Consider the following 25,202-nt stretch of genomic DNA (forward strand, 5'->3'; position numbering starts at 1 on the left):
TCTCTATTGCACTCCTCACTGCCCTTTCCCACTTGGACAAAAGGAACCCCTATGTGAGATTGCTATTCATTGACTACAGCTCAGCGTTCAACACCATAGTGCCCTCAAAGCTCATCACAGGCTAAGGACCCTAGGGCTAAACACCTCCCTCTGCAACTGGTTCCTGGACTTCCTGACGGGCCGCCCTCAGGTGGTAAGGGTAGATAACAACACATCGCCACGTTGATCCTCAACACGGGGGCCCCTCAGAGGTGCATGCTCAGTCCCCTGTACTCCCTGTTCACATCACCGGGGCCAAGCTTCCTGCCATCCAAGACCTCTATACCAGGCGGTATCAGAGGAAGGCCCTAAAAATTGTCAAAGACTCCAGCCACCCTAGTCATAGACTGTTCTCTTTGCTACCTCACGGCAAGCGGTACCGGAGAGCCAAATCTAGGTCCAAAAGGCTTTTCAACAGCTTCTACCCCCAAGACATAATACTCTTGAACAGCTAATCAAATGGCTACCCAGACTATTTGCATTACCCCCCCACCCCTCCCTCTTTTACGCTGCTGCAATTCTCTGTTCATTATCAATGCATAGTCACTTAAAGTCTACCTACCTGTACATATTACCTCAATTACCTCGACGAAACAGTGCCCTGCACATTGACTCTGTACCGGTACCACCTGTATATAGCCTCGCTGTTGTTATTTTACTGCTGCTCTTTAATTGTTTGTTACTTTTATTTCTTATTTTTTACTAAAGACACATTTTTCTTAAAACTGCATTGTTGGTTAAGGGCTTGTAAGTAAGTATTTCACTGTAAGGTCCACGCCTGTTGTATTCGGCACATGTGACAAATACAATTTGATTTGATTTGAGTTTCATGATAATTTCCAAAGAGAGACCAGTCAATATTACTCGCCAACGTGCAATCATTGGACAATAAACTAGACGAGGTACGATCACGAATATCCTACCAACGAAACATCAAAAACTGTAATATCTTATGTTTCACGGAATCGTGGCTGAATGATGACATGGATATTCAGCTAGCGGGATACACGCTGCACCGGCAAGATAGAATAGCACACTCCGGTAAGACAAGGGGGGGCAGTCTGTGCATATCTGTAAACAACAGCTGGTGCACGATATCTAAGGAAGAATCTAGATTTTGCTCACATGAAGTAGAGTATCTTGTGATAAAATGCAGACCACACTATTTGCCTAGAGAGTTTTCAGCTATACTTTTCGTGGCTGTTTATTAACCACCACAGACGGATGCTGGTACAAGACTGCATTCAGTCAGCTGTATAAGGAAATTAGCAAACAGGAAACCGCTCACCCAGGGGCGGCACTCCTAGCGGCCGGAGACTTTAATGCAGGGAAACTTAAATTAGTTCTACCTAATTTCTATCAACATGTTAAATGTGCAACCAGAGGGAAAAAAATTCTAGATCACCTTTACTCCACACACAGAGACATGTACAAAGCTCTCCCTCGCCCTCCATTTGGTAAATCCGACCACAATTCTTTCCTCCTGATTACTGCTTAGAAAAAAAAATTAAGCAGAAAGCACCAATGATTCGGTCTAAAAAAAGTGGTCAGATGAAGCAGATGCTAAACTACAGGATTGTTTTGCTAGCACAGACTGGAACATGTTCCGGGATTCTTCCGATGGCATTGAGGAGTACACCACATCAGTCACTGGCTTTATCAATAAGTGCATTGAGGACATCGTCCCCACAGTGACTGTACGTACATACCCTAACCAGAAGCCATTAATTACAGGCAACATGGAGCCCCTCAGGGGTGCGTGCTCAGTCCCCTCCTGTACTCCCTGTTCACCCACGACTGCATGGCCAGGCACGACTCCAACACCATCATTAAGTTTGCAGATGACACAACAGTGGTAGGCCTGATCACAGACAATGACGAGACAGCCTATAGGGAGGAGGTCAGAGACCTGGCCGGGTGGTGCCAGAATAACAACCTATCCCTCAACGTAACCAAGATTAAGGAGATGATTGTGGACTACAGGCCTCGCTACTGTTATTTTTCACTGTCTTTTTACTGTTGTTTTTATTTCTTTACTTACCTATTGTTCACCTAATACCTTTTTTGCACTGTTGGTTAGAGCCTGTAAGTAAGCATTTCACTGTCAGGTCTACACCTACTGTATTTAGCGCACTTGACAAATTAACTTTGATTTGATTTGAGTTTCAGTAATAGAAATAGCCCTGACCATGTAGTGAACAAAAATAGAAACGAGTTAGTGCATCTCTGTCCAGCCTTAGGCCTGTATTTTCTTAATGACAGAATTAGAGGGGATTCTTTTGGAAGATTCACCTGCTGCTCAGCTCTTTAGACCCCTCCTCCATTAGTGCATTCACTGTCAGACCACAGACACCATTATCTGACCACTGTCAGATTAATGTATTTTTTAAACGACCTCCACCCAAAGACCACACAAACAGGCCTTTACACTGATTAATGTAAATAAAACGTATTGATGGGTCCCTGACAGTGCAATACACTTCAACACAGCATTGCACTGCCCAGAAATACAACCTGTGTCAATGATTTATATTCACGTACATTCAGCCCAAACCTCCCTGACATAAATTTGGCTGTGAATAAATTAAATGAGATCTATCATACAGCAGCCACAAAAGCAAATTTATGCAGAAGAAAAAACAGTTCTAATTGGAAACCTCAAAAAGAAAAATGGTTTGATGCTGAATATAATCTTGGAAGAAAAAATGTTTAGATCTTTATCAAATAGAAAACATCACCAATCACAAGATAGAGACATTCGGCAACAATATTGTGACACAATGAAAGAATAGGAAACAAAACCTAAGATGGAAGAAACAGAAGCCTTTTGAGAACACTCTGAAAGAGACTGAAGACTCCATTGATGGATATCAGTTGTTGGAGAAATGGAACGGTCTAAACGGAGAACAGAGGACTGATCTAGCTATTCAAAATGGCAACATTTGGAAAGATCATTTTGAAAGGCTCTATGGAATGATAGCATCAGAAGACCTTAGCTTAAATCAAAGAAATATGCAAGAAAACCAATTAAAAGCAACCAGAACCCAATTGACTACCAAATTACACAGGATGACCTTTCAAAGAAAATACAAAGCCTTAAACCTGGAAAGGCATGTGGCCCTGACAGAGCAGGAGACACTCCTACAAATGAGGAAACACCATATAAAATATACATACAGAATTATGCATAATTATCCTAAATATCCAAAGAAAGTACCAAATAACACATGCAGAGAGTAACTCAGAAAATTACCTTTAATTGTAAATATAAAGAAAAGGACACTTTTGGCACCATATGAAATTAAGCCCCAAAACATCTTTACAATTAAAAACAATGGAAACCCAAGAGCTGAACCCTGAAAAGAGTCCTCTATGTCATCTGTTAAAAACACACACAAAAACTATTATCCAAACACACAGGGAAATCATTCAAATTGTTACAGAAATGAAAATCTCCTATTTGACAAATTGGGAAAATGAAACAAGAACACAGAAAAAACAAAATTGCTATTTGGAACCTCAAAAGAGAATACAAATTGGCAGAATATCTCTACACTGTCAGATATACAAAACAGAGACAGATCCTGAACAAATACAGGCTCAGAAACCACCAACTGGCTATAGAAAAAGGGAGACACAAAAATACATGGCTACCCCAAGAGGTGTGTCTATGTGGTCACTGTACGACAGGGGAAGTAGAGACAGAGATGTACTTTTTCCTCTACGGTGAGAAATACTCCCAAATAAGATATCCCAAGAAAATATCCCAATCAATTCCCAACGTCTTTGCATTTACAAATGACAGAAAGCTGGGAGTTATTCTGGGTGAGGGAGGAACTGCAAATATGACTGCCAGATATGTACAGTTGAAGTTGGAAGTTGACATACACCTTAGCCAAATACATGTCAACTCAGTTTTTCACAATTCCTGACATTTATTCCAATTAAAAAGTATCTGTCTTAGGTCAGTTAGGATAACCACTTTATTTTAAGAATGTGAAATGTCAGAATAATAGTAGAGAGAATTATTTATTTCAGCTGTTATTTCTTTCATCACATTCCCAGTGGGTCAGAAGTTTACATACACTCAATTAGTATTTGGGAGCATTGCCTTTAAATTGTTAAGCTTGGGTGAAACATTTGGGTAGCCTTCCACAAGCTTCCCACAATAAGTTGGTTGAATTTCAGCCCATTCCCCCTGACAGAGCTGGTGTAACTGAGTCAGGTTTGTAGGCCTCCTTGCTCGCACATGCTTTTCAGCTCTGCCCACAAACTTTCTATAGGATTGACGTCAGGGCTTTGTGATGGCCACCCCAATACCTTGACTTTGTTGTTCTTAAACCATTTTGCCACAACTTTGGAAGTATGCTTTGGGGTCATTGTCCAGTTGGAAGACCCATTTGCGACCAAGCTTTAACTTCCTGACTGATGTCTTGAGATGTTGCTTCAATATATCCACATAATTTTCTCTCCTCATGATGCCATCTATTTTGTGTAGTGAACCAGACCCTCCTGCAGCAAAGCACCCCCAAAACATGATGCTGCCACCCTCATGCTTCAAGGTTGGGATGGTGTTCTTCGGGCTTGCAAGCATCCCCCTTTTTCCTCCAAAGTTAACGGTGGTCATTATGGCCAAACAGTTCTAATTTTGTTTCATCAGACCAGAGGACATTTCTCCAAAAAGTACGATCTTTGTGCAGTATGCCTGAGCGGTATGACAACTGCGTGGTCCCATGGTGTTCGTACTTGCGTACTATTGTTTGTACAGATGAACGTGGTACCTTCAGGCGTTTGGAAATTGCTCCCAAGGATAAACCAGACTTGTGGAGGTCTACAATCTTTTTTCTGAGGTCTTTTCTGATTTCTTTTGATTTTCCCATGATGTCAAGCAAAGAAAATCAAATCCAAATCAAATCTATAGGAAATCTATAGAGGCACTGAGTTGGAAGGTAGGCCTTGAAATACATCCACAGGTACACTTCCAATTGTCTCAAATGATGTCAATTAGCCTATCAGTAGCTTCTAAAGCCATTACATCATTTTCTGGAATTTTCCAAGCTGTTTAAAGGCACAGAAACGTCTGACTCACTGGAATTCTGATACAGTGAATTATAAGTGAAATAATCTGTCTGTCAACAATTGTTGGAAAAATGACTTGTGTCATGCACAAAGTAGATGTCCTAACCGACTTGCCAAAACTATAGTTTGTTAACAAGAAATTTGTGGAGTGGTTGAAAAACTAGATTTAATGACTTCAACCTAAGTGTATGTAAACTTCCGACTTCAACTTTATATGGTTCCCATAGGGACATCCCATGACAATGAATTCCTTGAAGTATTTACACTGTAAATAACTAACAGTAATACATAGTGTAACCATCATCTACGTATGTACATTTTGTTGTTTATTTATTACCCATTCATTCTTTTTCTTTTTATAATAGTTTTTATTTTTAATTTACATTTATCGACCGAAGATTCCACAATACAACAGCAGTAGTATTGTACCTGTATACATGATTATATGTACCATTATTATTACTACTGAAATTAACTGGATTTCATTATCCTCTTGCAATGTACTGGGTTTACTGATAGAGGGAGAGAGTAGAGAGAGAGGTATAGAGGAAGAGAGTAGAGGGAGAGAGAGAAAAAGAGAGAGAGGGTAGAGAGTGAGAGTAAAGAGAGAGAGAGAGAGAGAGTAGAGCGGGAGAGAGAGAGAAAGAAAGAGAGACAGAGAAAGGACTCGGAGACTAGGGCCTTAACAGAATAGACCCACGAGCCCAGCCCTATTAATCTGTCATCGGGAAGGATGGAGCAGGATTCTTAACCAGCAACCGCACGCCTCCTAATTAATTTGGGGACCCAGCTGATCGACGTTCATCAGCTAAGACAACAGGAAGTGAATGGGGTTGGAGTGTTTTCGAGACAGGGGTTAAGTCACAGATGGTTCCATGTTGCTTTTATAGTCACTGTTTTTGTTTTAGAAAGAGTAGTGCACTATGTAGGGAATAGGGTGCAATGGCAGGGAGAGCTGCTCTGCTGTCACTGGGCTGGGTGATGGATAGACTAAAGGGCTTCAGGAGGAGGAAAGGACAGTGGAAGGGATGGAGATAAATCACGCAGCCAATCTATAGCTAGCTACTGTGTCCTGTCCTGATTAGCACAGCACAGCAGAGGACAGGACAGTCTGTGGCTATTTAGTCAGTGTCCTTCTGTAGACAGACGTGGACACAAAGCCTAAAGAGTGATGATGTCTCTCTCTCTCTTGATCTCTCTATCTCTCTCTCCCTCTTTCTCTACACGAATATGAACTCGGACAGAGAAGACACTGCAGAGCCCACTAGATGAGGTGGAAAGGGGTGACGGGTGAGGCAGTAAGAGGAGTGATGGGTGGGGCAGTAAGAGGGGTGATGGGTGGGGCAGTAAGAGGGTTGATGGATGGCAGTAAGAGGGGTGATGGGTGGAGCAGTAAGAGGGTTGATGGATGGCAGTAAGAGGGGTGATGGGTGGGGCAGTAAGAGGGGTGATGGGTGGGGCAGTAAGAGGGTTGATGGATGGCAGTAAGAGGGGTGATGGGTGGAGCAGTAAGAGGGTTGATAGATGGCAGTAAGAGGGGTGATGGGTGGAGCAGTAAGAGGGGTGATGGGTGGGGAAGTAAGAGGGGAGATGGGTGAGGCAGTAAGAGGAGTGATGGGTGGGAAAGTAAGATGGGGGATGGGTGGGAGGGTAAGAGATTTGATGGATAGGGCAGTAAGAGGGTTGACAGGTGAGGCAGTAAGAGGGGTGATGGGTGGGAGGGTAAGAGGGTTGATGGATAGGGCAGTAACAGGGTTGATGGATGGGGCAGTAAGAGGGGTGATGGATGGGGCAGTAAGAGGGTTGATGGATGGGGCAGTAAGAGGGGTGATGGGTGAGGCAGTAAGAGGGTTGATGGGTGGGAGGGTAAGAGGGTTGATGGATGGGGCAGTAAGAGGGTTGATGGATGGGGCAGTAAGAGGGTTGATGGATGGGGCAGTAAGAGTGTTAATGGGTGGGGCAGTAAGAGGGTTGATGGATGGGGAAGTAAGAGGGTTGATGGGTGGGGCAGTAAGAGGGTTGACGGGTGAGGCAGTAAGAGGGTTGATGGGTGGGGCAGTAAGAGTGTTAATGGGTGGGGCAGTAAGAGGGTTGACGGGTGGGGCAGTAAGAGGGTTGACGGGTGAGGTAGTAAGAAGGTTGACGGGTGGGGCATTAAGAGGGTTGACGGGTGGGGCAGTAAGAGGGTTGACGGGTGGGGCATTAAGAGGGTTGACGGGTGGGGCAGTAAGAGGGTTAACGGGTGGGGCAGTAAGAGGGTTGACGGGTGGGGCAGTAAGAGGGTTGACGGGTGGGGCATTAAGAGGGTTGACGGGTGGGGCAGTAAGAGGGTTAACGGGTGGGGCAGTAAGAGGGTTGACGGGTGGGGTAGTAAGAGGGTTGACGGGTGGGGCAGTAAGAGGGTTGACGGGTGGGGCAGTAAGAGGGTTAACGGGTGGGGCAGTAAGAGGGTTGACGGGCGGGGCAGTAAGAGGGTTGACGGGTGAAGCAGTAAGTAGGATGATTGGTGGGGCAGTAGGACTGTGTTGGAGTCTGTAGTGTGAGTCAGTGGGCAGAGCCCTGGGTACAGTGGTACAGTGTGTCGTGTGATGGCGTGGTCGGCTAAGCTGCGCCCTGAACGGTCTGCGAGCGGGATTAGTGGGTGACATAAAAGGCTGAGCGCCGCCATCTGCAGCGAGCGACATGTCTTACGGTCCGAGGTGGTCATAAACCACCTCTCACCGCCAAAACATAATTCAAACAAACAGTGAGATGGCACAGCATTCTGGGTAGGAGAGTGTGAAGCGGGTTGCTTTTTATGAGCCACATGCAGAAAGACAGGACAATAGAAGTGACTGGGGCAAAGTGGTGACCGGGGAGGCTGGGGGCGAGAGGCTGGGGGAGGCTGATGGAGAGAGGGGAGGCTGGGGGAGAGAGGGGAGGCTGGGGGAGGCTGGTGGAGGCTGGGGGAGAGAAGAGAGAGGAGCCTGGGGGAGAGAGTGGATGCTGGGGGATATCGCAGCTGCAGAGCTGGACTCTCAATCACCCCTTGCGTTTAGTTGATATAGCAGCTGCAGAGCTGGACTCTCAATCACCCCTTGCGTTTAGTTGATATAGCAGTTGTGAGGCTTCAGTGTTTAGACCAGAGGGACATCAGTGCGCTAGCCTCATACATGGCCAATAACTCACTGTCAGCCCAGCCCAGTGGAGGTTGCTTTGCTGGCTGACAGAGATCTGTATTCTGCCACTTTTGCAACAACATGTCATGTCCATGCTCTCTGGCAAATACGTTTGTAAGCCTGGAGAGACATACAGTGGGCAGCCATTTTGTTACAATTAATGGACAACATTGTGGATTGACATATTGTGTTAAGGATAGACAGATACAGTAGTCTCTGTGTGTGTGTGTGTGTGTGTGTGTGTGTGTGTGTGTGTGTGGAGCTGACACTTAACAGAACACAGCCAAGGGCGGCATTCAGCCCAGAAAGCCCAGATGCAGATCATGTTATCTGCTCTGACATATACAGACGTGTGACATGTGTCTCATTTGTTTAGAGAGCCATTAGAATAATATCTCCCTGTTTCTTGTGAATGTAAAAAAAGAAAGAAGGAAAAGCCAGGCAATCTGAAAGCTGGGGGAAATGAATGCCACTCCAGTTTTCAGTAGCCAATAAAGCTTTCTGCAGGATATCAGGGATGAGATTACGCGTGTGTGGGGAGAGCGGTGTGTCCCTACTGTAGAGCAGTAGAAAAGGAGGGCATTAGGGGAGAGACGAGAGAGCATATGAGAAAATCAATACATGGGCCGATTGGAATCTGTAAGGGTTTTTCTTTGGAAGGAAACTGGAGGGTTGGACTATTTCAGCAATTAAATCAGGAGTCACCTTGCTGGGGCTGGGGTGGAGGCGTACTGAGGAGGAGTTGTGTGTGTGTGTGTGTGTGTGTGTGTGTGTGGGGGGGTTACAAAAAAGTTGCAAGCTACCACTCACGGTCTCCCTCCCTCTCTCCCTCAATCCTATATGGTCTGTGAACAGCTGAAGAATTAGCCATGGCTAACTGTGCTAAATGCTATAACAAGTGACGAGGTTGTGATTGACCGTCCCTCTCTCCTCTCTCTCCCTCTCTCCTCTCTCTCTCTCTCCTCTCTCTCCCTTTCTCTCGCTGTCTTTGTGGAGATAAGTGTATTCTACCACAGTGTACTCTCTGTTTAGGACCAAATAGCATTCTAGTTTGCTCTGTATTTTGGTAAATTCTTTCCAATGTGTCGAGTAATTATCTTTTAGTTTAATTCATGATTTGGTTGGGTCTAACTGTGCTGCTGTTGCTGTCCTGGAGTCTGTTTGTGTTTGTAAACAGAGCCCCAGGACCAGCTTGCGTAGAGGACTCTTCTCCAGGTTCATCTCTCTGTAGGTGATGTCTTTGTTATGGAAGGTTTGGGAATCACTTGCTTTTAGGTGGCTATAGAATTTAACGGCTCTTTGCTGGATTTTGATCATTAGCGGGTATCGGCCTAATTCTGCTTTGAATGCATTATTCGGTGATGCATGCATCGTCTCAATTTGGTGTTTGTCCCATTTTGTGAATTCTTGGTTGGTGAGCAGACCCCAGACCTCACAACCATGAAGGGCAATGGATTCTATAACTGATTCAATTATTTTTAGCCAGATCCTAATTGGTATGTCGAATTTGATGTTCCTTTTGATGGCATAGAAGGCCCTTCTTGCCTTGTCTCTCAGATCGTTCACAGCTTTGTGGAAGTTACCTGTGGTGCTGATGTTTAGGCCGAGGTATGTATAGATTGTTAGGGCAACGGTGTCTAGATGGAATTTTTATTTGTGGTTGTGGCTGGACCTTTTTTGGAACACCATTATTTAAGTCTTACTGCGATTTACTGTCAGGGCCCAGGTCTGACATAATATGTGCAGCAGATGTAGGTGCTGCTGTAGGCCCTCCTTGGTTGGGGACAGAAGCACCAGATCATCAACAAACATTAGACATTTGACTTCAGATTCTAGTATGGTGATTCCGGGTGCTGCAGACTGATCTAGTGCCCTCTCCAATTCGTTGATATATATGTTGAAGAGGTTGGGGCTTAAACTGCATCCCTGTCTCACCCCACGGCCCCGTGGAAAAAAATGTGTGTGTTTTTTTACAATTTAAACTGCACACTTGTTGTTTGTGTACATGGATTTTAGAAGGTTGTATGTTTTTTCCCTCAACACCACTTTCCATCAGTTTGTATAGCAGACCCTCATGCCAAATTGAGCCAAAATCTTTTTTTAAATCTCTCTCTGTGAGTGTTTAGCTGGCGGGACCTGTGTGGGTCCCTGGCTGTCTTTCAAACAGCCTGCCGCTGCATGACTTCCACTTGGCTAACCCTAACCCTGTAATTTATAGCAAAAGGTTTAAAAAGGCACCTTAGTTCAGCAACACTGAGAGGGAGTGGTCATTCTATGGGTGCATCCCATAGGGCTCTGAGCCGTGATACTTCACTCGAAACACAGAGGTCGGCCCATTAAGCCTAATCTCAACAACACAATAATTGCAGTGAATCATCGATAAGCCCTCCTCTGATTGGCTGATTTGGGACAGAGTTTTGAGTTATGCAACGTTTATTGTTCTGGGCAATGAATGGGGCCATTGGCTTGGAGTTGCTTCCTTCTCCCTCTTTACACATTCCATGTGTAACTTTGTGTTGTTGTATGTGTCGAGTTGCTACGCTTTATCTTGACCAGGTCGCAGTTGCAAATGAGAACTTGTTCTCAACTAGCCTACATGGTTAAATAAAGGTGATAAATAAATAAATAATAAAATAAAGTTCTGTCCAAAGAAGTCACCCGGCAACGTGGTGGAAAACCTACGATTGGCTTGTGGTTTTATATCGTATCATCATCAGAGTCCATGCAAATCAGCTGCAGCATCTTCCCCTTTAACAGTGAACTGTAGTAACTATGTTAATTAAAAGGAACATTGGAAGCAATATTTTATGGCTTGATGATTACCTAGATTTTTGTTTTGTTGTATATTAGCATCTCATGAATAGATGAATGAATTAATAAATGAATGAATTAAATTATATTATTGGACACTTGTTTCAACAGACCTGAACCCATCTACCTTGGATTGATGGACATGTCAGACACATAACTCTTTCCTCCTTTGTCTTTCACGGAGAAGCCACGCCAGGTGCTTGTTAATGGGCTTCTCATATATGGAGGAGGATAGAGGAAGGAGTAGGGCTACTTACAGGTTTTTGACAGTTGTGATCCCACGGAAAGCCTTACGAGGAACTGCCTGGATCTGGTTCTCACTAAGATCCCTGGGGAGCATGAGATAAAGACAAGGATGAAACGTTAGAGGCAGTTTGAAGGCACAACTCGCATTTCAGAGAGGTGAAGCTTTAAGAACATATGCACATTCTGGAGAATTCTGCGGCTCCAGTGTACTGCAGAGGAGTAATGATAGGCATCCCTTTAAAGTTCAAAACCATAAACACCATAAACACCTTACCTTTTGTCTCCTTCTTCCCTCTTATATCCCCCTCTCTCCCTGTCATGTGTGGTGGAGAATACACATGTGTGTACATGTTTTTAATGTTAAACATTTCAAAATGTTTAACTTAAGTAGAACCCTCCGAGAGTGTTCCATTATTCTGGAGAAGGACTGAAGCAATCACATTGGGTTTGAGTAACTGGAGAATGCATGACAGAAGAAAAGAACACCCACAGACTGAGACATTGCATGACATTACTACCCTGACAGTTTTTCTTCTCCCTCTATGCATTCAGTTATGAGGCAAATTATTTTGGACATGTCACAATGGTTTTGCTTAACTATATTAAGCTTGTTTGTTTGTAGATCCTTACCGGGCAAACATCATTTGAAAACCAGAATGCAATTACTGGGCAGGGAGGAAATAAATGAGATATGGAATATCTGGGGGGATAATCAGGGTGTCTGTTTCCCAGTCATGCCTGCTCCACATTACAGAGAGAGACCACCGGTGGGTTTAACCGCTGACCTCGCTACGACCACTTCCAGTGATAAACAATCAGGCAAGGATCCAAATACACTGTGGAATTCTGCCAGCCCAGGCACTCTCCACCTCTCTCTCTCTCCCTCCTACTGCCAGCCCAGACACTCTCCACCTCTCTCTCTCTCTCCCTCCTACTGCCAGCCCAGGCACTCTCCACCTCTCTCTCTCTCTCCCTCCTACTGCCAGCCCAGGCACTCTCCACCTCTCTCTCTCTCTCCCTCCTAATGCCAGCCCAGGCACTCTCCACCTCTCTCTCTCTCCCTCCTACTGCCAGCCCAGGCACTCTCCACCTCTCTCTCTCTCTCTCTCCCTCCTACTGCCAGCCCAGGCACTCTCCACCTCTCTCTCTCTCCCTCCTACTGCCAGCCCAGGCACTCTCCACCTCTCTCTCTCTCTCCCTCCTACTGCCAGCCCAGGCACTCTCCACCTCTCTCTCTCTCTCCCTCCTACTGCCAGCCCAGGCACTCTCCACCTCTCTCTCTCTCTCCCTCCTACTGCCAGCCCAGGCACTCTCCACCTCTCTCTCTCTCTCCCTCCTACTGCCAGCCCAGGCACTCTCCAGCTCTCTCTCTCTTTCCCTCTCTCTCTCCCTCCTACTGCCAGCCCAGGCACTCTCCAGCTCTCTCTCTCTTTCCCTCTCTCTCTACCTCCTACTGCCAGCCCAGGCACTCTCAACCTCTCTCTCTCTCTCTCTCTCTCTCTCTCTCGCCTCTCCCTCCTACTGCCAGCCCAGGCACTCTCCACCTCTCTCTCTCTCTCTCTCTCTCAGCCCATAATTATGTATTAAAAAGTATCACCAGCAATTTCCTCTCGCAACCTTCTTAAAACAGCATTTTACACTTTTACACTTGATTAGTGTGCTGTGTGTTGAATAATGAATACACCATTTTGACCTAGCTTTATTGTTCTTGATGCTTTCAATAACCTTGGATTCTTTGGCCGTAGTCTTTTTGAAAAGAGCTGGGAAAGTCTCGGTACATGTAGAAAGAAGGCAAACGTTTGAAGGAGTATAACTCATAATAGGCCACTTTAACACGCAGCACAGATGGAACATGTATCTGGTGTTAATACCTCCGACACACTGGGTAGGAATGCATTTCTCTTCCCAACTGCTTTCGCCAATGCTTACAGGCTGACTTTGAAGGCATAAATGTAAAACAGATTTTTTTTAAATCACATTTTTAATGTATTTATTTTTTGGCCATTTTTGTTTCTTCTCATAGTGTTTTCATTTTCCTGAGTGGTGAGTCGCAGCTCCGTCATGTCCTCTGCGTGCTACGAGAGGAGAGGCTACGGTTTTATACAGGACTTCCAGTTCTAATAAATGTTTTATTGTTTTGTTTACTCGGCTGTTTTTTCTTCGTCCTAAAGACAAAAAAGAAACCATCCAACCTAAATAAGAGCCATTATGAAATAGAATCTCTCTCTGCGGTTTTGAGCAACCTCACACACACACACACACACAAACACACACGTGAAGAGGATTTTATGGGGAAGCACTAAACATTGGCAATTGACGTTATGCTGCCATATTAACTTTGGAGGACATTATAATGTCTTCCCAAACACAACAGCTGTAAAGTATGGTACTGTATGCAACATGTTAAATGAGAAGAAGTTATGTCATTCATTTAATAACGTATCATCTCCTCTGCTATATCTGTTGAGCAGTAATAGGCCTTGCCTATGTCATTTCATTGCTGATGTTATTTGATATTGGGGAGATACTGCTGTGGTTAATAATGTGTGATGAACAGCAGGCAGCACGTTACACAGTGTTGCTGGCAGGTGGTGATGCTTGATACATGGTGTATGGATCCCCTGTATCCTCAGTGTCGCAAGTTATTTTAGGTGAGTCAGATCGCCACCTTCAAAGAGACGATCATCCTGCTGAGATTGGTTTCCTGCCTCCGCGTTAAAAAGGACACACAGACAACCAACAGTGTACTATCCACATCATCTACCCACTCAAACACACACACACTCACGCGCAAACACACACACACACGCGCACGCACGCAAACACACATGTACGCATGCAAGTACACTTGCAGGCACACACACCCGCATACACACAGTTTTGTGTGGGGGAGGAGGGAGGGAGAGCATCAGTCTCCCGACACTGACAATCTGCTTGCAAATGTCATTAATTGTATTTTTCTTTCACCCTCCTCTTTCTGACTCACAGGATAGCTGCTATAAATCTCCTATTGATTGCATTAAAGCCTTCCATGTCCAGACCAGCTGGCAGCACCAAAACATATTACTGATAAAATCCTAGCAACACACAGGTATTAAAGCAGCACGCGTTCGCTGCAAGGAGGAGCCGTCCTTAAAGCAGGTAAACACACACACACACATGCATTCACACACAACTTTATTCTATTCAATTTCCTTAACAGACATCAGAAAAATAATGAATGGCATGGCAACACAATTCAGTTTCTATTTCTAGTTATCATGTCCTCCCCCTTTCCGGAAGATAAGAGGGAAAGTGAAATAGGGACAGTCACATGAGCAATATTACCATTTCAATGTAAAATGAAAGTGGAAAACAGCTCAAAACCTCAGCTATCATCAACCCTCTTGTTCCAATCATAACCTCTACTACCGTCATCAAAACAGACATCTGTCTTTCTCCATAACTCTTACAAACTACACGCTGCCATAAAGAGAGAATGTATACACCCAGCTGTTGATTCTATACCCCTGACTGACTGGTCTGGTCTGCACCCTGCCTATCAAGGGTACCTATCAAACAGAACAGGAGTGGTGTGCTGTGCTGTCCAGGGCGTGTTGCTCTCGGAGGGCTATTATCTGCATGTCAAATTGAATTTCCACAGCCAGATCCAGTCTGGAGGCACCTAGTCTTGTCAGTGGCTTTCTGCTGCCTGCTAGCAACACAAACTCTACCCACATCCCCAGTACAACCATCTTAGCCCAGCCCAGACCAATCCACCACCACCACCCCAGCCCAGACCAATCCACCACCCCCCCAGCCCAGACCAATCCAACACCACCCCAGCCCAGATCAATCCACCACCACTAACCCACCCCAGACCAATCCACCACCACCACCACCCCAGCCCAGATCAATCCACCACCACTAACCCACCCCAGACCAATCCACCACCACCACCCCAGCCCAGATCAATCCACCACCACTAACCCACCCCAGACCAATCCACCACCACCACCACCCCAGACCAATCCACCACCACCACCCCACCCCAGCCCAGACCAATCCACCACCACTAACGCACCCCAGACCAAACCACCACCACCACACAAGCCCAGACCAATCCATCACCACTAACCCACCCCAGACCAATCCACCACAATAACCCACCCCAGACCAATCCACCACCACCACAGCCCAGACCAATCCACCACCACTAGCCCAACCCAGACCAATCCACCACCACTAGCCCACCCCACCTCAATCCACCACCCCACCCCACCCCAGACCAATCCACCACCACTAACCCACCCCACCCCAGACCAATCCACCACCCCACCCCAGCCCAGACCAATCCACCACCACCACCACCCCACCCCAGACCAATCCACCACCCCACCCCAGCCCAGACCAATCCACCACCACCACCACCCCACCCCAGACCAATCCACCACCCCAGCCCAGACCAATCCACCACCACCACCCCAGCCCAATCCAGCACCACCACCCCACCCCAGACCAGTCCACCACCACCACCCCAGCCCAGACCAATCCACCACCACTAACCCACCCCAGACCAATCCACCACCACCACCACCCCAGACCAATCCACCACCACCACCCCACCCCAGCCCAGACCAATCCACCACCACTAACGCACCCCAGACCAAACCACCACCACCACACAAGCCCAGACCAATCCATCACCACTAACCCACCCCAGACCAATCCACCACAATAACCCACCCCAGACCAATCCACCACCACCACAGCCCAGACCAATCCACCACCACTAGCCCAACCCAGACCAATCCACCACCACTAGCCCACCCCACCTCAATCCACCACCCCACCCCACCCCAGACCAATCCACCACCACTAACCCACCCCACCCCAGACCAATCCATCCCCCCACCCCAGCCCAGACCAATCCACCACCACCACCACCCCACCCCAGACCAATCCACCACCACCACCACCCCACCCCAGACCAATCCACCACCACCACCCCAGCCCAATCCAGCACCACCACCCCACCCCAGACCAATCCACCACCACTAACCCAACCCAGACCAATCCACCACCCCACCCCAGCCCAGACCAATCCACCACCACTAACCCAGCCCAGACCAATCCACCACCACTAACCCACCCCAGACCAATCCCACCACCCCACCCCAGACCAATCCACCACCACTAACCCACCCAAGACCAATCCACCACCCCACCCCAGACCAATTCACCACCCCACCCCACCCCAGACCAATCCACCACCCCACCCCAGCCCAGACCAATCCACCACCACCACCCCACCCCAGACCAAATGAACCATGATGGAGGGAGGAGGATGTCTTCCCTGTAATGCATAGCGTTGAGATTGCCTGCAATGACAACAAGCTCAGTCTGATGATACTGTGACACACCATGACTAACCCTCCATACTTAACCCTCCATACTTAACCCTCCATACAAAACCCTCCATACTTAACCCACCATATGTAACCCTCCATACTTAACTCTCAATACTTAGCCCTCCATACTTAACCCTCCATACCTAACCCTCCATACCTAACCCTCCATACCTAACCCTTCATACTTAACCCTCCATACTTAACCCTCCATACCTAACCCTCCATTCCTAACCCTCCATACCTAACCCTCCATACGTAAACCTCCATACGTAACCCTCCATATGTAACCCTCCATGCGTAACCCACCATACTTAACTCTCCATACTTAACCCTCCATTGCTGTGAAGACAGCACAGGCTATTGGGATTCTATTAGCGATGTGGAACCGGGGTTAATAAAATATCAAGTTGATGGACATTAAAGTTGGGGCATCTGTGCTGGCTGATCAAAGCTTTTCCTCATTGTCTTCTGTACTCGGCTTTGTATTCTGCTCCAGCCGTTTAACTCTTCTGCCCTTGCTTAGTGTCTTGCATCTACCCCAAAGACTCCTTGATTGAATTAAGTCGCTGCTTTATGAATAAAAATATTCCACTATTGATCATCCTGGCTGAGAGCTGACGCAGGCTAAAGTGGGGCAGCCACTCGGTTCATTACACCGCCACCGTCGTCTTCCCACATTTGTTCTGACGAGGAATTTAAAGAAGGAGAAAGAGGACTTCTAAATCATTGTATGGTCTCTAATGCTCCCTTGGGTGCTCTGAGCTCTCTGCTTAAGACGTAACATTCCTTTGCTGCCTCCCAAGAGCCGGTATATGGAAATTATAAATGGAAATAGTTTTTCCTCCTTGTAAGTATCTATTATGTTTTGTCGATACTTTAATTAAATTGGACAGCTTAATGTGATTTATCCTGATCCATACCATTTATGGTTATAAAAGCCTTTTTGGCTCCGGTCCCGAAAAATGTCAAACTAATTTAGATGAGTTACTAGAAGAAAAATAAAAAACCTGTTGGAGAGGTTGCGCACACTGGGTGAATTGTTATTGGTTAATTCACTTTTATTTCTCTTCTGCCATTTGCTTTAATTCTCTTTCTTGTTCTTCTGGACGTAAGGTTAGCGATAGAGCTTTTAGGGACATTTATAGTTGTAATAAAATGTCACTTGTAAGGGACCACATGAGGACAGCAGACCTGTTTGTCTCTCTGCCTCTCTGCATGTCTGTCTGATACACCACAGTGATTGGGGGTAAATGCAACTGTCTCGGCTTGGGGAGGGGTAGACACGGCATGGTTGACACCATGGCTCTTATTGGCCACCCATTAGAAAAGGAGTGAACCCCATTACCCCACTAAAAGGGGGACATGTGAAGAGAAGATGGCTTTGCTAATCATACAATGGGATTGAAGGGCTCTTTAGGAGAGTGGGTTTGAAGGGTCAGGGAGGGGCTTCCCTCTTTATAGGCATCAGGGGAGCCCTCCGCAGCCATAAATAATACTGAACGGATTAGTAGATTGGGTCTGGGAGGGTCGCTGTGTGTGTGTGTGTGCATGTGTGTAGTAGGTTGAGGGGGGTGGGGGTTTTAGGGGAGGAAGGAAGGGCAGTAGAAGTTGTAATCCATCTCACCAAGTGTCATGCTGCTGGAGGTCCAATTAACTTAGAGGAGAGAGAGTGGTGCAGGTGGTTCTGCTGGAGGTCCAATTAACTCAGAGGAGAGAGAGTGGTGCAGGTGGTTCTGCTGGAGGTCCAATTAACTCAGAGGAGAGAGAGTGGTGCAGGTGGTGCTGCTGGAGGTCACAACACTCCCAGAGGGTACTACAGTACTGTCACCCAGATCCTCCAGACCATATACAAATGGTGATATAGATCAGAGAACAGCTGTCTCTATGGGGGGTCCACTGTGACGTGACTCAGAGTGGGTTTCTGTTTCTGCCTGCAAATATACACTACATGACCAAAAGTATGTGGACATCTGCTCGACGAACATCTCATTCAAGAATTATGGTCATTAATATGCAGTTGGTCCCCCCCTTTGCTGCTATAAAAGCTTCCACTCTTCTGGGAAGGCTTTCCACTAGATGTTGGAACATTGCTGCTGGGACTTGCTTCCATTCAGCCATGAGCATTAGTGAGGTTGAGAATTGAAGTTGGGCGATTAGGCCTGAACTGGTGGACCTGACTCTGGTGCGTTGCCATGCCATCAAGCTGGAATCGATCAGCCTGTTCATTGAGCTGCTTCCCAGCCTGGAGTTCATCGTCCTGGACCAGATGTTCAGAGAACCACCCAAGGTCAGTGTACTTTGTTGTCCTTAAGCCAGTGTGTCACAACTTTGGAAGTATGCTTGGGGTCATTGTCCAGTTGGAAGACCCATTTGTGACCAAGCTTTAACTTCCTGACTGATGTCTTGAGATGTTGCTTCAATATATCCACATCATTTTCTTTCCTCATGATGCAATCTATTTTGTGAAGTGCACCAGTCCCTCCTGCAGCAAAGCACCTCCACAACATGATGCTGCCACCCCCATGCTTCACAGTTGGGATGGTGTTCTTCGGCTTGCAAGCCTCCCCCTTTTTCCTCCAAACATAACGATGGACATTTCTATTTTCGTTTCATCAAACCAGAGGACATTTCTCCAAAAAGTACAATCTTTGTCCCCATGTGCATTTTTTTATGGCGATCTTGGAGCAGTGGCCTCTTCCTTGCTGAGCGGCCTTTCAGGTTATGTTGATATAGGACTCGTTTTACTGCGGATATAAACACTTTTGTACCTGTTACCTCCAGCATCTTCACAAGGTCCTTTGCTGTTTGTTCTGGGATTGATTTGCACTTTTCGCACCAAAGTATGTTCATCTCTAGGAGACAGAACGCATCTCTTTCCTGAGCGGTATGACGGTTGCGTGGTCCCATGGTGTTTATACTTGCGTACTATTGTTTGTACAGATGAACGTGGTACCTTCAGGTGGAAATTGCTCCCAAGGATGAACCAGACTTGTGGAGGTCTACAATTTATTTTCTGAGGTCTTGGATGATTTCTTTAGATTTTTCCATGATGTCAAGCAACGAGGCACTGAGTTTGAAGGTAGGCCTTGGAATACATCCACAGGTACACCTCCAAATGACTCAAATGATGTCAATTAGCCTATCAGAAGCTTCAAAAGCCATGACATCATTTTCTGGAACTTTCCAAGCTGTTTAAAGGCACAGACAACTTAGTGTATGAAAACTTCTGACCCACTGGAATTGTGATACAGCTAATTATAAGTGAAATAATATGTCTGTAAACAAGTGTTGGAAAATGACAAAGTAGATGCCCTAACCGACTTGCCAAAACTATAGTTTGTTAACAGGGAATTTGTGGAGTGGTTGAAAAATGAGTTTTAATGACTCCAACCTAAGTGTATGTAAACTTCTGACTTCAACTCTACATATACATCATGCATGTGTTTGCATTGATAATACACTATGAGGGATGCACTAATAGCGATAAGGAAAACGGCTGATCAGCATCATTGTATTTACAGGAAGAAATAAAATAATACAGCCGATATTTGATGATCACAAATTAAGAGAACCGTACAATAGACTTGATTAATTCACTCACGTCCCATTGCTCAACTGTCCATAAACAACATCTATTTTTCTCCAGACCATTTAAAAACTCTAGTCAAGCTGAACTACCATGGAGATAAAGGATGACGTAGACAGAACATTAAGATATGAAAATCAGTAATTCGCCAGGGACAAAAATCAACATGGACAAGAGTGAATTTGATTCATATCCGATAACACGATAGCACAAATCACTGGCTTTTCTAATTTACACTGTGAGACCATATGGTGCGGAGGAGAGATGATTTAGTAGAAATGAGAGCTGTTAAGACCACAGTGCCCAGGAGCATTAGACCTAAATCTAATAACAGAGAGAGAGAGAGAGAGAGGGAGAGAGAGAGAGAGAGAGAGAGAGAGGGAAAGAGAGAGGGGGAGAGAGAGAGAGAGATAGAGAGGGAGAGATGGAGAGAGAGAGAGAGAGAGAGAGAGAGAGAGAGAGAGAGAGAGAGAGAGGAGAGAGAGAGAGAGAGAGGGAGAGAGAGAGAGAGAGAGCGCGAGAAAGAGAGAGAGAGAGTACAAACCCAATTTTGATAAACTCCCATATCTACTGGGTGAAATACCACAGTGTGCCATCACAGCAGGAAGATGTGTGACCTGTGGCCACAAGAAAAGGGCAACCAGTGAAGAACAAGCACCATTGTAAATACAACCCATATTTATTTATTTTCCCTTTTGTACTTTAACTATTTGCACATCATTACAACACTGTATATAGACATAATATGGCATTTGAAATGTCTTTATTCTTTTGGAACTTTTGTGAGTGTAATGTTTACTGTACATTTTTTATTGTTTATTTCACTTTTGTTTATTATCTAATTCACTTGCTTTGGTAATGTAAACATATGTCTCCCATGCCAATAAAGGCCTTGAATTGAATTGAATTGAGAGAGAGTAGAGAGAGAACGAGAGAGAGAGAGAGATGTATGAGTAATGTTTACTGTTCATTTTTATTGTTTATTTCACTTTTGTATAATATCTACCTCACTTGCTTTGGCAATGTTAACACATGTTTCCCATGCCAATAAAGCCCCTTGAATTGAATTGAATTGAATTGAGAGAGAGAGAGAGAGAGGGGTCATGAGCAGATGAGCTCCTGTATTTTTCAGCATGTTCTTAAAAAAAAGTTGGATTTAGAGTTAGATAAACTTGGATTTTTTTCGTCAGAGACATATACAGGATGCTACAACAACATAACCTTCACTCCAAATCAGAACTCTAAACCTACAACCTGATTTTGGACGGAATTACGGAATCACCTCGAAGGCTTACAACTACCAAAGATTATTATTCCAAAGCCATACAGCAAATGATCTGGAAAACAACAGAAACCTTAAAACACCATCCAACCTGGAACTGAGTGAGTAATTTTAGTCTGAAACTATATTCTATTTCCAAAAGCCAAGTAGAAAAATACATTACAATGATATATTTTACTGTATTAGGACTGAATGCTAAGTTAAGGCTACCAATCTAAATACAACTTCAATTAGCACCGACTTGTCAAGTGAGAGGTGTCAAAGCCCTTGAGCCCAACAATGGCAGGAGAGTCGAAAGGTCTACTCCAACCAAATGGAGAGGCCTTAGAAGCTGCCTCCCGCTGTTCAGAGGTAATTACAATACAGCACCCTGTGTATGTAAAGAATGATAAGACACGAAAAGAGCACAAAAGAAGCTCCTTATGGAAAATTAAGAGACACTTTTTGCTTACTATTATAAAAATGGAAACATCAGCAACCTCATCTTCCACACAGTCCATCCCCTGGCATGGCACAGTGCTATATTAGCACACTACCCCTTTGTTAAGAGGGAGGTGTTACCGAGGGCTGGATACTAGACAACGAGGACTCTGAGTCAGATAATATGAATCTCTATAAGTCTGGAACAGTATTGGTACAGGGCAACCCCAAACAGTTTCAGCTCTCCCTTGAGAAAGATAACCCCACCCCGAGCAGGTCAGACCAGACCTCTTCATTATATAACCCCACAGACGAGCAACCCCAAGGGGAAAGTCAACCTCCCAGCACAGAGTACTACTCCCTCATTGAAATGAAGAATACATTTACCCAGCTGGAGGTAAGGCAGGTAGAGCTGTAACAGCAGTTGATTACACTCCAGTCAACACAGACCCAGACAACAGTCCAGCACAACAACACCCCCTTAACTTTTTATGGCTGCAGGGGCAGTATTGAGTAGCTTGGATGAAAGGGGCCCATATCAAATGGCCTGCTCCTCAGTCATAGTTGCTAATATTTGCATATTATTAGTAGTATTGGATAGGAAACACTGATGTTTCTAAAACTGTTTGAATTATGTGTGTGAGTATAACAGAACTCATATAGCAGTCAAAAACCTGAGAAATTCCACTTCCTGTTTTTTTTCTGGAGGTGGCAGATTTTCAACCAAGGTCTCATTGAAATTACAGCGAGATATGGATGAGTTTTCACTTCCTACGCCTTCCACTAGATGTCAGCAAATATAACTTTGTCTGATGACTCTAATGTGAAGGGGGGCGATGGACACAGGAAATAGTCACCACAGCCATGAGTGGACCATGTTTTCACCAGGCGCATTCACAGGGGAAGGACTTGCGTTCCACCGCTCATCTGAAGTAATTCTAATTCTCCGGTTGGAACGTTATTCAACATTCTAAACAACATTCTAAAGATTGATTCAGTACATCGTTTGACATGTTTCTACTGACTGTTACGGAACTTTTGGACATTTCGTCACGTTATAGTGGACGCGCTTTGTGACTTTGGAATTGTTTACCAAACGCGGTAACCAAAGTAGCTAATTGGACATAAATAACAAATCAAGCATTTATTGTGGACCTGGGATTCCTGGGGTTGCTTTTTCAGTAAACTCTTTTTGAAATCTGACACAGCGGTTGCATTAAGGAGAGGTATATCTATAATTCCATGTGTATAACTTGTATTATCATCTACATTTATGATGAGTATTTCTGTTGAAACGATGTGGCTATGCAAAATCACTTGATGTTTTTGGAACTAGTGAATCTAAATAGCCAATGTAAACTCAGATTTTTTTAATATAAATATGAACTTTATCAAACAAAACATGCATGCATTGTGTAACATGAAGTCCTATGAGTGTCATCTGATGAAGATAATTCAAGGTTAGTGATTCATTTTTATCTTTATTTATGCTTTTTGTCAATGCTGTATTTTGCTGGAAAATGGCTGTGCATATTGTGGTTTGGTGGAGACCTAACATAATCGTTTGTAGTGCTTTCGCTGATTTGAAATCGGACACTTTGGTGGGATTAACAACGAGAATAGCTTTAAAATGACACAAGTCACATGTATGTTTCAGGAATTGTAGTTATGAGATTTCTGTGGTTTGAATTTGGCACCCTCTATTTACACTGGTAGTTGTCATATCGATCCCAACAGGTTAACCCGACAGGTTAACAGAGAGCTGGAGGTTGGGAGAGAAATATCTGCACTCTGGACTGTGATGAGACAATTTCAACAATATAAAAAGCAAGAGCAGGAGAAGAACAGAGCACTAGAGGAGCGGATCAGACTGCTGGAGGAGAGGGAGGGGGGGGTGGCATGTGACAGAGAACAACCCACTAGAGAGGTGGCCACAGAGAAGCCAGCAGAACAGCCCACCTCAGCTCTCGACAAAAATCTCGACACCACAGCTTAACAGTCCACCCCAGACCCTGATCATAGGGTCGACATCACAGCGGGACAGACAAATGAAGAACCCCAAGGCCAGGAGATCTCACCCCCTCTGAGCACCCCCCCTGTCAGCCACCCTGATAGCCCTCCTGACAACCCCCACCCCACACTAACTGAGGAGATACACAAGACATAGATTGCACTCCTTATGGACTCAAATGGGAAATATATACAATAAAAATATTTTCTCCTAAACACAGTGTGTCTAAACTCTGGTGTCCAAACACCCAGCGCACCCTAGACCTTCTGTCTGAGGACCAACTAGGTTCACCCAGCCACATAATAATACACACAGGCACAAATGACAAGAGGCCACAGCAGGAAAGGGTGGACACAGCACTCGAGGGAGTGATTGAAAAAGCCAGTTCTACTTTCCCCAACACACAAGTGGTTATCTCCACCCTGCTAACATGAAAAGAGTTCCACCCTACTACCATACAGCGGGTTAATGCAAGTATTTCCTGTGACTGTGCTTCAAAACCAAATGTTTTCCTGGCCCATCACTTCACCCTGGACTTGAACAGCCTCTATGACCAGGTCCACCTCTACAAGACAGCAGAGCCCACCACTCCACCCTGGACTTGAACAGCCTCTATGACCAGGTCCACCTCTACAAGACAGCAGAGCCCACCACTCCACCCTGGACTTGAACAGCCTCTATGACTAGGTCCACCTATACAAGGCAGCAGTGCCCACCTTCGCCCGGACCCAAAAGGACATTGATCTCAAACGCAGCCACAACACTTCACACAGGAGCAACAGATCAATAGACATCACGCCCCGACGAGCGAGACACTCTCCCAGACCTATGGGACCCTGCCCTGGAACTACACATAGAGGACCCATGCCGAGAGGACCAACATCCAGACCACAACATCACCAGCCACATCCGCACCACCACCCCAACCAATCAACACCCCCCCCCAAGTCAACCATGCCCACACCCTATTTAGGCCCCCTCAGATCAGACCTATGCCCCTCCTGCCCACCCCATGCCCGCAAAGAGGGCCTCAACATGGAAGTCACACATATGCCTAGGCTGTGAGCAGGCAAACAGGCCCAACTCCCACTCTTCCACTAGCCCAAGCCAATGGCATGTACCAGATGTTCAGCTGGCTCTGCTCACACTTACTGGCCTGAGGCCAAACCACACAACCAAC

At 45.5% G+C, this 25,202-nt stretch overlaps 1 protein-coding gene across 1 annotated transcript in view; it reads right to left on the reverse strand.

The window, feature by feature from the left end:
* The window catches only part of LOC139390668 (slit homolog 3 protein-like), a 425,054-nt gene that overhangs the window by 209,364 nt on the left and 190,488 nt on the right, over positions 1 to 25,202 (reverse strand). Inside the window, exon 5 of the mRNA XM_071137941.1 lies at positions 11,345 to 11,416. Coding sequence (XP_070994042.1) covers positions 11,345 to 11,416 — 72 coding nt within the window. The remainder of the gene's footprint in view (positions 1 to 11,344; positions 11,417 to 25,202) is intronic.

The sequence above is a fragment of the Oncorhynchus clarkii genome, chromosome 31, assembly GCF_045791955.1.
Source record: "Oncorhynchus clarkii lewisi isolate Uvic-CL-2024 chromosome 31, UVic_Ocla_1.0, whole genome shotgun sequence".
Taxonomy (NCBI): Eukaryota; Metazoa; Chordata; class Actinopteri; order Salmoniformes; family Salmonidae; genus Oncorhynchus; species Oncorhynchus clarkii.